This window comes from Lissotriton helveticus, chromosome 7 (genome assembly GCF_964261635.1).
Source record: "Lissotriton helveticus chromosome 7, aLisHel1.1, whole genome shotgun sequence".
NCBI lineage: Eukaryota > Metazoa > Chordata > Amphibia > Caudata > Salamandridae > Lissotriton > Lissotriton helveticus.
The window spans coordinates 43,834,299-43,850,198 of NC_136068.1; the positions used below are offsets into that span (position 1 = coordinate 43,834,299).

The 15,900-nt window shown below is 51.6% G+C and overlaps 1 protein-coding gene across 6 annotated transcripts in view; it reads right to left on the minus strand.

Moving 5' to 3' along the window:
- Positions 1-15,900, minus strand: part of ARHGEF1 (Rho guanine nucleotide exchange factor 1) — a 459,136-nt gene that overhangs the window by 87,349 nt on the left and 355,887 nt on the right. For all 6 annotated transcript variants that reach the window (XM_078651355.1, XM_078651350.1, XM_078651354.1 and 3 more), the window contains 5 exons: positions 11,178-11,260; positions 8,363-8,488; positions 7,370-7,484; positions 5,416-5,516; positions 2,682-2,759 (listed from right to left, as the gene is read on the minus strand). In XM_078651355.1, the coding sequence (XP_078507481.1) occupies positions 2,682-2,759; positions 5,416-5,516; positions 7,370-7,484; positions 8,363-8,488; positions 11,178-11,260 (503 nt within the window). The remainder of the gene's footprint in view (positions 1-2,681; positions 2,760-5,415; positions 5,517-7,369; positions 7,485-8,362; positions 8,489-11,177; positions 11,261-15,900) is intronic.

Consider the following 15,900-nt stretch of genomic DNA (forward strand, 5'->3'; position numbering starts at 1 on the left):
TTCTGGCGTGGTGGATGGATTGAGCTCAGCTTGCTCTGCCACTTTCTAGCTCAGCTCCACCGATGACTTTGATGGGATCCAAAATTCTCAAAAGGATGCATTGAAATCCCTTTTTATCTGCAGAATCTCCACCATTTTTGCTCCTCTTCATCTTTTTCGCTTGACTTGGTGCATCCTCTCTTCGGGACTGATTTTGGTTGCACCCTTTTTTTCAAATTTGGAGTGACTGTTAGCACATCCGTAGTGACATACTTCTGAATAGCCCAATGTGGATATGGCTAAGTAAAAAGGTACATTAGGAAACTGTATACTTTCTGGCTCAATTGAGAGCAAGATGATTTTTCAACTCGAGTTGGTTGATCTGCATATTTTACAATGTTTGCGTGGGCTGAACTGTAGCCAGTGTTGTGCAGATATCATCAGAAATCTTACTGGCGATGACACAGTTGACATTCTAATTGCCGTTTAGAAATTGTGAGAAAAAAGTCTCTTGACATGGTCAGACCCCCACTTTTTGCCTGGAAAATGATGTGGTTTTGATTGAAAGTGCATAGGGTCCCTGCCAACCAGGTCCCCTGGGCCAGTGCTTCTTCTCTAAATCTGTACCACGATTGGCAACTTGGGCCCCCTACAAGTCCCTGGTAAACGGTACCTTTGGTACCTAGGGCATGGGAACTTAAGAGAGTCCCCTATGTACCCCTCACCAAGGCACTGCCGCTGCCGTCTGCATGCCTTGGAGAAGAGAAAAACGACAAATCCAACAAGTAACCCTGCCTGTGTGCCATGTTCAGCAGCACTACCTAAGGTATAGCTAGGTCACCCCTCTAGCAGGCCTTACAAGCCCTAACGCAGGGTGCACTATATCTCAGGTGTGAGCATATCTGCATGAGCAGGTATGCCCCTACAATATTTAAGTCTATTCCTCAATATTGTAAGTACCGGAGAAGCCATAGAAGGTACCTGGGCTGATAACTCGACAACTCGAGTTTCCCAGCACCATGATGGCGTCACTGAAACCAGTAGTGTTTAGTACCAAATAACTCATCGTAATAACCCCACACTGATGCCAGTGTTAGATTTATTAAAACATGTACTCAGAGGGCAGCTTAGAGGTTCCCCCTGAAAACCTACCAACCCTGGCGTGGTCTCCGATTGGCTTTAGGGTGCCAGCCACCACCAGGCATGTTTCTGTACCCCTGGGTTGAGAGCCCCTGCTCTCTGAGGCCAGAGAAAAATCCCAACTCTTGGCTGAGGTGTCACACCACCTCCCCTAGGATGGACCCAGTGCTCGAGAGGGAAGCTTCAAAGACCTGCCGCTTTTGTAATGGAACCCCAGCCTCTGATGCTAGCAGCAGATGGCCTTCCCTCGGTTCAACCCCGCCCCTGCTTTTGGTGAGAGAACCAATGAGAAAATCAAGCTAGAGTAGGAGGTGTCCCCACCTTCGCCAACTCCACCCCTTAGGTGCTGAAGGAAAAGTTAAGCAGACTTTTCAGTGCCCACCGTCTTGAAGATGGTAGGACTTATCCAATTAGGGCTAGGGCTATGCCCCCTTCCCACAGGAGGGTGGCATAATAGTAGGCATAGACACCCCAGGTAAAGATCCCATTGGCTCCTACCTATTACTCCCCTGTAATTACCCTAAATCTAGTATTTAAGTGGCTCCACCAGACACTGAAATCAGATTCCAACTACCTACAAAAAAAGAGGACTAAGATGAGCCATGCAGCAGCGAAGACTGAAGTCACCAACTGACTTGGACCCAGCCCTGTCTGCAGCCCTCAAAGACCCTGCTGAAGAAAAGCGATTTGTACCACAGATCATGACCACCAGAGCCCTGGGAGGACTGCCTGTCTTCTACAAAGGCTCCACATCTCCCATGGACATCGCACCTGTCCAGAAGAAACCAACTCGAAACACAAAACACTCTGCCCTGGGGAACCGCGAAACCACCTCAAGACCTGCCTCTGCACCCGATGACCACTGCCCAAGTGGCCCACCGGTCCTACGAAGATTCCCCAGCGTTTCTGAGCCTGAGTCACCATAGGCTGGCCCTTGCCTGGCTCCACCTTGCCGCCTGCAGCCTCAACTTGGAGACTCACCCCTAACTGCGACCTGCCCAGTATGCGGTTTTCAAAATCCAAAGGACAGCCCTGCACCTGAAGCCCCTAGGCCTTGGGGAGCTGGACCGACAGTGGCCCCGCAGATAGAAGTGCAATATCATCAGATACAGCCACACTACCACTGTACCAGTCATTCCCTACACAATGAGAGTCACCACTAGTGCTTAGCCGCGGCGGCAATTCCAGCATTGTGCGGCGGTTTAGCGGAGTGGGCGGGCCACGTCGGCCAACGGATGTGTGCAGCACCACGGAGGTAGTGTTCGCGACAGCCGTTGGCCGACAGAAGCATCAAAGGGGTTAGACTATACACATATTCAGTAATTATAGCACTCTCTTATCCCACACAGCACTTCCACAGAACCAAACAAAACCCCACAGGCAGTGTTTCTCCGCCATAAGTTGTGGGTAGTTCCTACGCTATTCCACCAGCATCCAATGCTAACCATCTCACACTTTCAGCACTTGCAACACTCTCCCTCCATTGTTACTATGCAAGTCCTCAAAGAATACATATCAGCCAGTGTTAACCTCAATACTTGAAATAAGTTGAAAGAACCAACCTTAAATTCATTGACAAGGATGTCACTACTCTGCTTCATGTAGGATAGATCCAGACGTTTGAGGTAGTCAGCAAGTTTCTGTAAAATAAAGTTAGAGCAGAATGAATTATCTAGAGACAAGGACTGCAAAGCCTGCACACTGCTGCTTGCACGGTATTTGGACGCCGTTTGCAAACATCTTGCCAAAGTCTACTTTCAGGTCTATACATCATTACTCTCTCATTCACATAATGCGCAGATGACTGCACACAGACTCAAAAGCACTGCTTGATTTTTGTCCCAGAGGCAACATTTACCGTCTTACATGAAACTCTTAGATGAAAGCTTCTCGGGCTGAGCAACAGCACTTAAACAGTCTCACAAAGCCTGGCTATCATTCGTAGTCCCTCACATTTTTTAGATCAGAATCCAGCAAATGTACATGATTTTGCAACCAACTATTCATCAAGGACGTGATGGCGATCTGCTAACCAAAATTATAATGCCCGTACCTTCCACTTAATAGCACATAAGATGTTTAGGTTAGTTAACAAGTGAACACTGCATGTTGGTCCAGGTGAACTCATTCGATGAATAAGATAAACTGAATTGGAGACAAATGTATATCTTATTACTTAAAAATCGGATTTCTGAAGTGCTAAAGGCGTGTAACCACTGAGAGCACTTTACCCGCGGAGGTTGCCTTAAGGGCGTTTCAGAATGGCAAGGGCAAGTTCATGTGCATTAAAGTGACGGACATAGAATTCCAAAGGGATAAGACAATCCTAAGGAATGCTCTTCCATTCACACTTATTATCCCGTCGGGGTTAGCCGTGCGCTCTATGAAATGCATAATAATACCTTTGGGAGGAATGAGCACCTGCCTAAGAATCTCAAAATAAATGTGCCAAACGTGGTTTCAGATAAACCAGGGCTGGTCCAAACACAGAAGAACATGCAGGCCTTTTATTCAGGCCTCTTCATCTTTTCCATTGCCATATCCTCGCTTGACAGTCAATCAATGTCGACCGCTTAAATTAGTATCTTAAGGCTCACCTTGAAAATACTTTGATGGAGGATGTTTTAGTCAGCAAACAGAAGCTGAACCCCGCTAGACTCACTACTCAAGGGAAACTCGGTGGCATCAGGGACACTGTCCCCTGGTTTAATCAAAAAATAGCCTCTCCTGGGGCTTCATTTCTGATGGGAATCCGAACCAACAAGAAACAGCTCCTGAGGCTCTGCAGCTTTGTTAAAGTCTGCACGGGCTCAGCACAAACAGGCCCCTTTTGGATTTCAAGATCTTCTTATCTGGCTTGCCATGTTCAAGAGGAGCGCTAGGTTCCAAGAAGGTTAGAGCGATGAGAAGCAGCCTCTCCATAATCAATCAAGAATTTGTAAGCACGCTACTCACCCGTGAGGGTCTCAAGGCGCGGGTAGGGGGTGCGCAGCTCCATTCAGCCAAAGAGCCAGGTCGTGAGAGTCTTCCTGAAGGTGTTCAGGGAGGGGGCGCATCTGATGTCTACCGGTAGCTCATTCCAGGTCTTGGCTGCGATGTGGGAAAACGCTCTTCCGCCGCTCTAGCTCTGTGGATGCGCAGGGTTTCAGCCAGTGCGAGGTTGGACGATCGAGGTTTCTTTTGAGTACGTGGCAGTTTATTCTGTCGTTGAGGTATTTTGGTCCGTTGTTGTGTAGGCGTTTGTAGGCGTCGGTGAGGATTTTGAAGGTGACTCTTCTCTATGGGTAGCCAGTGGAGTCCCCGCAGGTGTTGGCTTATGCGTTCGTGCCTAGGGGTAGCCTAGGGTGAGTCTAGCCGCGGTGTTCTGTATTGTTTGCGGAGTAGGGACTTGTTGATGCCGGCGTAGAGAGCGTTTCCATAGTCCAGTCTGCTGGAGAGGAATGTGTGGATGACCGTCTTCCTTGACTCGGGGCAGGGTCCATTTGAATGTCTGTGAAGGGAGCAGAGGATGTTGAAGCAGCTGGAGGTGACTGCGTTGACCTGTCTGTTCATGGCAAGTGTAGAGTCGAGTACGATGCCCAGGTTTTTGGCGTGGTCTGAGGAGGTAGGTGGGCTTCCAAGGGCAGTGGGCCACCAGGTGTTGTCCCATGCTGAAGGGGTGGTTCCAATGACGAAGACTTCTGTCTTCTCGGTGTTAAGTTTTAGGCAGCTGTTGGTCATCCAGACTGCCACGTCTCACATTACTCTTTGGAAGTTGAATTTTGGCAGTGGTGGGGTCTCTGGTGAAGGAGAGGATGACCTGGGTATCGTCCGCGTAAGATACTATGTTGAGGACGATGCCTGTGAGGGGGGCCATGTAGATGTTGAAGAGGGTCGGACTCAGAGATGGCCCCTGTGGACTCCGCAGGTGATATCCATGGGGGCGGAGAGGAAGGGCGGTAGTCTGATCCTTTGGCTGCCCTCGTACCTTGCTCAGGCACAAGTACTTAGATCATGACCCAGAATGCCCTCACATCATGATCAGACATAGTCAAGACATCACTACTGAGCCACAACACCTTCTTACCATGCGCAAACATAGATAACATACAGATACAAACCCACAAAACACACACACACACCGCTCAGACAATGGAGGTACCAAGGAGTTTGGCACAGATAAGTTGCACTGCAGTTTGTATGACAGAGTTGGCAGACAGTACACAAATAAATACAAACCCACAACTCCCTCAACCTGCCCCATTCACTACTGAAACACCAACAGGAAACGGGTAAGGTGCACCCGTGCATTCATACCAGCTGGTTTTCGGTGTCCCGCACTTCTTGGTTGACGTGGTTTAAGATCTGGCGGCAGCACTCTGCAGCCTTCTGAACCTTATGCTTCTCCTCTGCTTCTTCTGGAGATTCAAAGAACGCGGTTCTAGTTAAATATGCAACAGGCAGGACTACTGAACTTCAGCAAAAAGGAAAGCAAGCATCTAGAGCCAGCAACAGCATGCACAAGGATCTCACAACTAGGAATGGCAGCTCGCACTCCCCACTGCTAGGACCCGCAGGTAACAGGCTTCTACTGTCAGCAAGGCCAGATACTTTACCAGACTACCAAAGCCAGTAACAACAAGTAAGAGTCGTCACGACTTGCAATGGCATGCAGTATGCATTTATGTTGGCAAAAGAAATGCAAGACTGCCAATACCACCACTGGCAGACATCAAGTACTAAATGAAAGGCACAAGGCTTCCACTTACAGCGACTCCTGCTACTCCACAAAACTCCCACACCCTGTATCTACAGAAAACAGGCCTCAAGCGTAGCAATGGGAGACGCCAGGCAATCAAGACAGGCCCGCCTGGCAATCAAGAAACACCAAACACCCAAAGTAACATATAATGCATCCACTATCAGCAAACAAAGGTGTTTTATCTGACTCCCAAGCCAGTATCTGCAGGCAAAAGGACTCAAGCCTAGCAATCCTAGACACCCGGATCCTACTGTCACCTAATTACACAGACCAGGTTCATAATGCTAGCGGGGGCTGGCAGGAGTACTGAAGGCTAGCACAGATAAATAGCATGCATATGTCATCAACAAATGTAAAGGTTGTCAAAGACCTCAGCAGCAGGGACTAAGTTTGTAATGCCAGCAGTGCTTGGTGCCAGCAACTATAGGCCACCGAACAGCAGCGGGTAACACGATTCCAGTGATAAGAGGCAACAGGAATCAGTAATCAAATAGCAGCATGTACCAGTTAATCAATGCAAGCAATAACAGGTACCATACAACAAATACAATCGCAAACACTTATCGGATGTCTAATGCAAACAGCACAGAACAGGAAACAAACATCTAAAAAGGCAGATACTGGGTCAACCAAGATCAATAAAATCAAATACCAAGAAACACCTACTAGCAGTAGTAGGGAACAGGTGCAGAATGCCAAAAGTCTCAGCTACTGGGCACCTTGGAACAGCCATTCATAAGAGTCTGGCATACATTTCCAGCCAACTGAGGTATCTAGCATTGAAAGAAAGGGATAACTCCACATCGAGTCCCTACTCTTAAGTGTCTGCAGAAAATAACACAGCCAGGTGCAAATATAAATGTCAGGGCCACTGGAATTATGCACCAATGGAGGGCTAAATTATGCAACATGGTTGACTACATTTTGCTGCAAGAAAAAGCAAATTATGCAGCATAATTTGGCATCTGATAAGACAGTATTATTTCACCATATAGTAATTTTAACATACATTAATCCTGTCTGCAAAGTTTCATCTCTTAGTAGCAACAGTTGAATACAGCAATCAACATAACTGGTGCTTTCCTTTATTAACTGTTGACCCTTCCTTAGACTTTTAAACCAGGAATAATGATGCAGATGTTCGATTAGGTCTCAAGTGTGACCAAACCGTAATTATGCAGAAATAGTCACGCCACAGAATTGGATGATTTCACTGGCCCAGACTATAGGGCTTTCTGCTTTCTCTAGCTATGTGGTAATTTAGACAAGATTCCTATAAGTTATCAATGTAATGGTTTTTCACGTGTACTCGAGCATGTCAACAACGGAGCAAGGTAGATTTTGCCAATAGCTCCTGTGGAAAAATAAAGTTATAAATGATTTCTCTCAGTAACACGAAGTCCGAAATACGTAAAAGTCTGGAGCCCTAATACTTGCATAACCGCTCACACAGCTTCAAATCGCAGAAAACATGCTATGTAATTGCTCGCAGAGCTCCTCCCTGCTCACCTGTGCACTTGGAAATGTTCTGCAACAATAGTGGATATTTGGTCAACCGTTGCATCTCGAAGGGAATAATGTCTTTCAGTTGCAGTCGCCTGCACCGGGGATGGCTCTCTGCCTCCTACAGGTGGAGGGGAAATAGCATGTAGTTACTGCCCCATGTCAATCCAGAGTAAAACAGAACATCCTCAGAGGCTCCTGACACTCCTCACTGGTATTATTACTACAGATACCTTGTCCAGTGGAGTTTTGGGGTTGCTCTTTTTAGTGGTTTAACAAAGCCTAGCCCCTGCTACACAAAGGACAGTATCAATCATATTGAATAATATCATATTTTTTAAGTGTTTTAAAGACGTGTCTATCACTAGCATAGCGCAACTAGACAGAAAATACAAATTGATTAAATATAAATTTGGAAATTTCACAGGGAAAAGACACATCTTACATTGCAAGCACAAGACTAAGGGCCTGATTTAGTTCTAGACGGACGGGTTACTCCGTCACAGCGGTGACGATATCCCGTCCGCGGAAATACAAATCCCATAGGATATAATGGGCTTTAAATTCCCTAAGTCTACGTTTTTACCCAGAGGCGTAACTAGAGAATGGGATCTACACACAGGGTCAGACTGCGGCACCAGGAAATGGATTCAGTAAGCCCATCACACATACTTGCATATTACTGATGTTGTAGGGAAGTCTGTCCTGCAATACGCATTGTTGAAAAACGTATAGAGCTTTGTGGTCAATAAGAGACTTCATGCTCGGGCACCTGGTCTGAAGCAGCTGCCACATACAATGGGTCAGTAAACGAAAACTCTCAAGATCTTTAACAAATTAAAACTGGTGACCAGAAAATTTAGAGCCACCTAAATTGTCACCACTGTTCCAGCAGACACCCTACGAGGATTAAAACTTCTTGAAATGAAGCACATGGACTTACACTAAAGTGCTCTCAGTAAACTCATCACTGCTAGTGCTCTAAAGGATAGACCTTACCCGGATGAATTCATTGAACCGAAAGTCCCTTTTCTGCTTTGACTTGAGCTGGTCCAGAGCGAATGACTGACGGCTGCAGAAACGCGAGGAGATCTTCTGGAACCAAGCCCCTTCTGTGCCATCGAACTACAGCGAGGAGAAACAGATGTGAAGGGTGGAACACAAAACCAAATATTGGCCACAGACTAAGCACAAAAGGAGGAGTGAATTATAAAAGAATTACACAGACCTTGCAATGGATTTTAAAGGCACTCTTTGCAAGGTCAACTCTCCTAAATAACTGATCTCGCCTAGTTTAGGGTTGGAAATGTTCCCTCTCGACAACTGTTCTATTGCCTAAATTTCCTTGTTAGTATTTTGTTCTTTATGTTAGAATGCTTTCTATCAATCCACAGTTGCACAGAGGGGTGCATGGTTTCAGGGGATCATTTCATGGGATGCTGTCTGGACATTAAGCAGACAATAGACTTAAGTCACATGAGAACCCAGCTATTTGCCACAAATAGGAGGCCAACCTGTAGCCAGGCCTATCAATGGGGAATAGAAAGTGCCTCACTAAAAATGAACCTCTAGGATTTGAGAAATGGAATGTAAATTTAAAGAACAGACAATTTAAGAGTGTACATACGAGTTACAAATTAGAAATGTCACATTTATAATGAAGTTATGCTAAACATTCTATGAAGCAGCTGCACTTACTAAAAATCTCAATAACAAGAAGCAATACTGCATCGGTTTGAAATGAAGACCACTCAAGGAAACATATTAAGTGAAAATAAAACGATTTTTCAAACAATTGCGCATTAAAACCGAGAGCACAAACATTTTAACTACTTTAAACACTCAAAAATGCAAAAAAACATTGTTAAAAAATATATATTTAAACATTGCACACTTACTACGCCATACTATTCAACAAACCAATTTTATGTCCAGTTTAATAAATAAACCTAGATTTTTTTTTTTTTTTTTAAGAAGGGATGGGACTAGTTTCAGCAGATTATTGGTGGCTCTCAATCTTTATCTATTGGAATGATGCTCCTCTCTTCCCATATAGAATCATCTTACTCATGCTAATCGAATATGATGCATAACCCATTTCAACAGTGGTAATTGCAACTTGTTGAAATACCTCCTTTTTCATCCCCAACTACCAACCTACCGCCCGCTCCTCATCTGTCCCACCCCCGCTCCTCATCTGTCCCACCCCCGCTCCTCATCTGTCCCACCCCCGCTCCTCATCTGTCCCACCCCCGCTCCTCATCTGTCCCACCCCGCTCCTCATCTGTCCCACCCCCGCTCCTCATCTGTCCCACCCCCGCTCCTCATCTGTCCCACCCCCGCTCCTCATCTGTCCCACCCCCGCTCCTCATCTGTCCCACCCCCGCTCCTCATCTGTCCCACCCCCGCTCCTCATCTGTCCCACCCCCGCTCCTCATCTGTCCCACCCCCGCTCCTCATCTGTCCCACCCCCGCTCCTCATCTGTCCCACCCCCGCTCCTCATCTGTCCCACGCCCGCTCCTCATCTGTCCCACCCCCGCTCCTCATCTGTCCCACCCCCGCTCCTCATCTGTCCCACCCCCGCTCCTCATCTGTCCCACCCCCGCTCCTCATCTGTCCCACCCCCGCTCCTCATCTGTCCCACGCCCGCTCCTCATCTGTCCCACGCCCGCTCCTCATCTGTCCCACGCCCGCTCCTCATCTGTCCCACCCCCGCTCCTCATCTGTCCCACCCCCGCTCCTCATCTGTCCCACCCCCGCTCCTCATCTGTCCCACCCCCGCTCCTCATCTGTCCTACCCCCGCTCCTCATCTGTCCCACCCCCGCTCATCTGTCCCACCCCCGCTCCTCATCTGTCCCACCCCACCCCCGCTCCTCATCTGTCCCACCCCCGCTCCTCATCTGTCCCACCCCCGCTCCTCATCTGTCCCACCCCCGCTCCTCATCTGTCCCACCCCCGCTCCTCATCTGTCCCACCCCCGCTCCTCATCTGTCCCACCCCCGCTCCTCATCTGTCCCACCCCCGCTCCTCATCTGTCCCACGCCCGCTCCTCATCTGTCCCACCCCCGCTCCTCATCTGTCCCACCCCCGCTCCTCATCTGTCCCACCCCCGCTCCTCATCTGTCCCACCCCCGCTCCTCATCTGTCCCACCCCCGCTCATCTGTCCTACCCCCGCTCCTCATCTGTCCCACCCCCGCTCATCTGTCCCACCCCCGCTCATCTGTCCCACCCCCGCTCCTCATCTGTCCCACGCCCTATAAAAACGTATCCAAGCTATTTAGTAATTCTTTCAAACTGATGCAAATGTCTACTACTGTTCCATAAATATGCACCCACAGTACTTCTAGGAACAGCACACTCGCCATAACTCCAAGGGCAGCAAGCAATTACACCTTCCATAATATCTCTGCCATTGTAGCTCGAGCAGTTCGAAGTTAGGAGAGGCTCTCATAAGCATTGTGGGTGCAAGGGAATAGTGACCAGCTGCAGTATCGCCAACAGAGAAGCCGCCGTGCAACAGTGGAAGACACAATGCTGTTTACAAGGAGGAACCATGGAGCTGTGGGTTGAGGGATTCAACTTCCCAACACTTAGATCTTAAAAATTGCACACAGACAACAACTACATCTAATCCCAAGTACAGCAGCAGACAAATGTATGATTTAGCAGACTTTCTGACAAACATCTGAATTGGCCAGATTTCTTTTTATGAAAACTATGCAAAGACACAGAGGTCACTCCAGCACTTCTGTTTTTGTTCACCTCTGAGTGACGCATCCTAGTGGCTCTCTGCCATCCCAGACATTCTTACCATATCCAGCAGGGCCCCTCCAATTTCCATCACCACAGAGTTGCATTCCTGACGTAGTGTCTTCAATTTATCCAGGAAGGAAGCTATAAAAAAAAAAAAGAAGTATGAGAAAACGGTGTGAGGAAGAATACTAGTAACACAATAAAATAATTTTTATCCTAGTTAATTTACACTGGGTTGTTGCAGTAGTTACAAGCAAGTTACAATAGGCCAGCAAGAGTGGCAATTCATGTCACAAACCCTAACAGCATAAAAGAAAGGCATCAGAAAGAATGAGTACAGGCACGCTGGAGGGGCGAAGCTGTTTGGAACCACACTGGGATGGGGCAATGGCATCAATTTGCATGAGAGACGGGGCAATAGTGTGTACTTTGGCAGAGAAGAAAACGGTGCCATGACGGAAGATGGGGGAGTATGTGTGTCACAGCAGACCGGGGGAGCAGCGTCACATCGGCAGTCAGGGAGGAGACTAGCTTCACATTGGAAGACCGAGGGGAAATGGCTGTCACGTTGGACGGGTGAGGAGCGGGCGTCACGTTGGACGGGTGAGGAGCGGGCGTCACGTTGGACGGGTGAGGAGCGGGCGTCACGTTGGACGGGTGAGGAGCGGGCGTCACGTTGGACGGGTGAGGAGCGGGCGTCACGTTGGACGGGTGAGGAGCGGGCGTCACGTTGGACGGGTGAGGAGCGGGCGTCACGTTGGACGGGTGAGGAGCGGGCGTCACGTTGGACGGGTGAGGAGCGGGCGTCACGTTGGACGGGTGAGGAGCGGGCGTCACGTTGGACGGGTGAGGAGCGGGCGTCACGTTGGACGGGTGAGGAGCGGGCGTCACGTTGGACGGGTGAGGAGCGGGCGTCACGTTGGACGGGTGAGGAGCGGGCGTCACGTTGGACGGGTGAGGAGCGGGCGTCACGTTGGACGGGTGAGGAGCGGGCGTCACGTTGGACGGGTGAGGAGCGGGCGTCACGTTGGACGGGTGAGGAGCGGGCGTCACGTTGGACGGGTGAGGAGCGGGCGTCACGTTGGACGGGTGAGGAGCGGGCGTCACGTTGGACGGGTGAGGAGCGGGCGTCACGTTGGACGGGTGAGGAGCGGGCGTCACGTTGGACGGGTGAGGAGCGGGCGTCACGTTGGACGGGTGAGGAGCGGGCGTCACGTTGGACGGGTGAGGAGCGGGCGTCACGTTGGACGGGTGAGGAGCGGGCGTCACGTTGGACGGGTGAGGAGCGGGCGTCACGTTGGACGGGTGAGGAGCGGGCGTCACGTTGGACGGGTGAGGAGCGGGCGTCACGTTGGACGGGTGAGGAGCGGGCGTCACGTTGGACGGGTGAGGAGCGGGCGTCACGTTGGACGGGTGAGGAGCGGGCGTCACGTTGGACGGGTGAGGAGCGGGCGTCACGTTGGACGGGTGAGGAGCGGGCGTCACGTTGGACGGGTGAGGAGCGGGCGTCACGTTGGACGGGTGAGGAGCGGGCGTCACGTTGGACGGGTGAGGAGCGGGCGTCACGTTGGACGGGTGAGGAGCGGGCGTCACGTTGGACGGGTGAGGAGCGGGCGTCACGTTGGACGGGTGAGGAGCGGGCGTCACGTTGGACGGGTGAGGAGCGGGCGTCACGTTGGACGGGTGAGGAGCGGGCGTCACGTTGGACGGGTGAGGAGCGGGCGTCACGTTGGACGGGTGAGGAGCGGGCGTCACGTTGGACGGGTGAGGAGCGGGCGTCACGTTGGACGGGTGAGGAGCGGGCGTCACGTTGGACGGGTGAGGAGCGGGCGTCACGTTGGACGGGTGAGGAGCGGGCGTCACGTTGGACGGGTGAGGAGCGGGCGTCACGTTGGACGGGTGAGGAGCGGGCGTCACGTTGGACGGGTGAGGAGCGGGCGTCACGTTGGACGGGTGAGGAGCGGGCGTCACGTTGGACGGGTGAGGAGCGGGCGTCACGTTGGACCGGTGAGGAGCGGGCGTCACGTTGGACCGGTGAGGAGCGGGCGTCACTTCGGACCGGTGAGGAGCGGGCGTCACTTCGGACCGGTGAGGAGCGGGCGTCACTTCGGACCGGTGAGGAGCGGGCGTCACTTCGGACCGGTGAGGAGCGGGCGTCACTTCGGACCGGTGAGGAGCGGGCGTCACTTCGGACCGGTGAGGAGCGGGCGTCACTTCGGACCGGTGAGGAGCGGGCGTCACTTCGGACCGGTGAGGAGCGGGCGTCACTTCGGACGGGTGAGGAGCGGGCGTCACTTCGGACGGGTGAGGAGCGGGCGTCACTTCGGACGGGTGAGGAGCGGGGGTCACGTGGGACGGGTGAGGAGCGGGCGTCACGTGGGACGGGTGAGGAGCGGGCGTCACGTGGGACGGATGAGGAGCGGGCGTCACGTGGGACGGATGAGGAGCGGGCGTCACGTGGGACGGATGAGGAGCGGGCGTCACGTGGGACGGATGAGGAGCGGGCGTCACGTGGGACGGATGAGGAGCGGGTGTCACGTGGGACGGATGAGGAGCGGGTGTCACGTGGGACGGATGAGGAGCGGGCGTCACTTCGCGTCGGACGGATGAGGAGCGGGCGTCGCACGGATAAGGAGCGGGCGTCACTTCGCGTCGGACGGATGAGGAGCGGGCGTCGCGTCGGACGGATGAGGAGCGGGCGTCGCGCCGGACGGATGAGGATCGGGCGTCGCGTCGGACGGATGAGGAGCGGGCGTCGCGTCGGACGGATGAGGAGCGAGAGTCGCGTCGGACGGATGAGGAGCGGGCGTCGCGTCGGACGGACGGATGAGGAGCGGGCGTCGCGTCGGACGAATGAGGAGCGGGCGTCGCGCCGGACGGATGAGGATCGGGCGTCGCGTCGGACGGATGAGGAGCGGGCGTCGCGTCGGACGGATGAGGAGCGAGAGTCGCGTCGGACGGATGATGAGCGGGCGTCGCGTCGGACGGACGGATGAGGAGCGGGCGTCGCGTCGGACGAATGAGGAGCCGGCGTCATGTCGGACGAATGAGGACAGGGTGTAGGAGGATGGCTTGCTATATATGGTGCACACTTTTTTAAGTGAAGCACCTTGCACTAATCCAGACTACCCTTATGGCAATTTTAGTGGTCTTAGATCACCATAGAAAGCTCTCTAGTGGTAGCTGTGGAGAACAGCCTTCAGGCTTAGTCCAGAAGGAGTGGTAAGCAGCTTGTTTTACCAGAACTAATCATATAGTGTAGGTTAAACGAAAATAATTATATTTATAATACACAAAGTCACTAACACATTGGTATATCTCCTACCCGGAGATATCAACACAATACACACAATGTTTCTAATGTAAAACAGGTATGCCAGCACAAATACACAGTGATCTCCAGGGGGAGACCAAACCATATTCTAAAGAAGTGGAATGCAAACTGATAATGAAATCGGGATTTGGACCAGAAGACTCGGAAGAGCTGAGGACACAAGGAACCTCCTAATGTAAGTACACTAGTAACCCACGGAGGCTGTGTGCAGAGTGGAAAAAAAGCTGCGTACTCAATGCAAGTCAACGGGAAAGTCGCTGTTACTGTTTTTAATAAGAAGGACCCTTCTCAGTGGACCCTGAAGAAACCCTACGGAAGGCTGAAGAGTCACCCCACCTGTGGATTCCCCAAGGAACCAGGATACCTACACCAAGGAAGCCGGGTGCATAGGTGCGAAGTGACGTTGGAAACTGCTGTAGACCACAATAGAGGACTTCAGAAAAGATGCTGCTGGCAAAGGTGAAAGAGTCCGGTGGAATCCAAGGATGGATTCTTGAACAGGTGTACCTGCAAGCAGATGGGACAGAGTCTATGCCAATCGAAAGTGACCAGGAGGCATGGCAGACCAATGACCACTGATGACGGAAGATGCAGGAGTGATGACGGTGACCTTATTGCTGCAGCTGTAAGGACCAGGCGACCCTGCGCAAGACCAGGAGGCCTTTACGACCAGTCTCACGTCGGACCAACAAGCCTTGGCAGCAGCAACAGTCATGGTAAACGAAGAAGGTGCAGCGTTGGGACCAACAAGGTCCAAGGGACTCACCAAGTGCAGGAGAGTCAAAGAGCAAGCAGGAAGCTAAGACAACCTTCAAGAGGACCCACAGGTCAAAGGCACAAGAGGACCTATAGCAGTTCACCAAGGATAAAGGCTCACGGTGCAGAGGATGCCGTGAGGAGGAAGATCTGGGCAGAAAGAGATGCTAGAGCTTCTTGTAGCCCAAAGATCTCTGAAGAGCAGAGTCAACAAGCCTAGGCAACGGCACGTTGACGCGGTGGACAGGGGTTCTATTCCAGCGGTTCCCATGAAAGATAACAATCCTCAAACTTGCTGAGAAGACAATGCAGGCCTCGAGGGAGTGAGGAGCGGGCGTCACGATGGACAGATGAGGAGCGGGCGTCGCGTCGGACAGATGAGGACAGATGAGGAGCAGGCGTCGCGTCGGACAGATGAGGACAGATGAGGAGCAGGCGTCGCGTCGGACAGATGAGGACAGATGAGGAGCAGGCGTCGCGTCGGACAGATGAGGACAGATGAGGAGCAGGCGTCGCGTCGGACAAATGAGGAGCAGGCGTCGCGTCGGACAAATGAGGAGCAGGCGTCGCGTCGGACAGATGAGGAGCAGGCGTCGCGTCGGACAGATGAGGAGCAGGCGTCGCGTCGGACAGATGAGGAGCAGGCGTCGCGTCGGACAGATGAGGAGCAGGCGTCGCGTCGGACAGATGA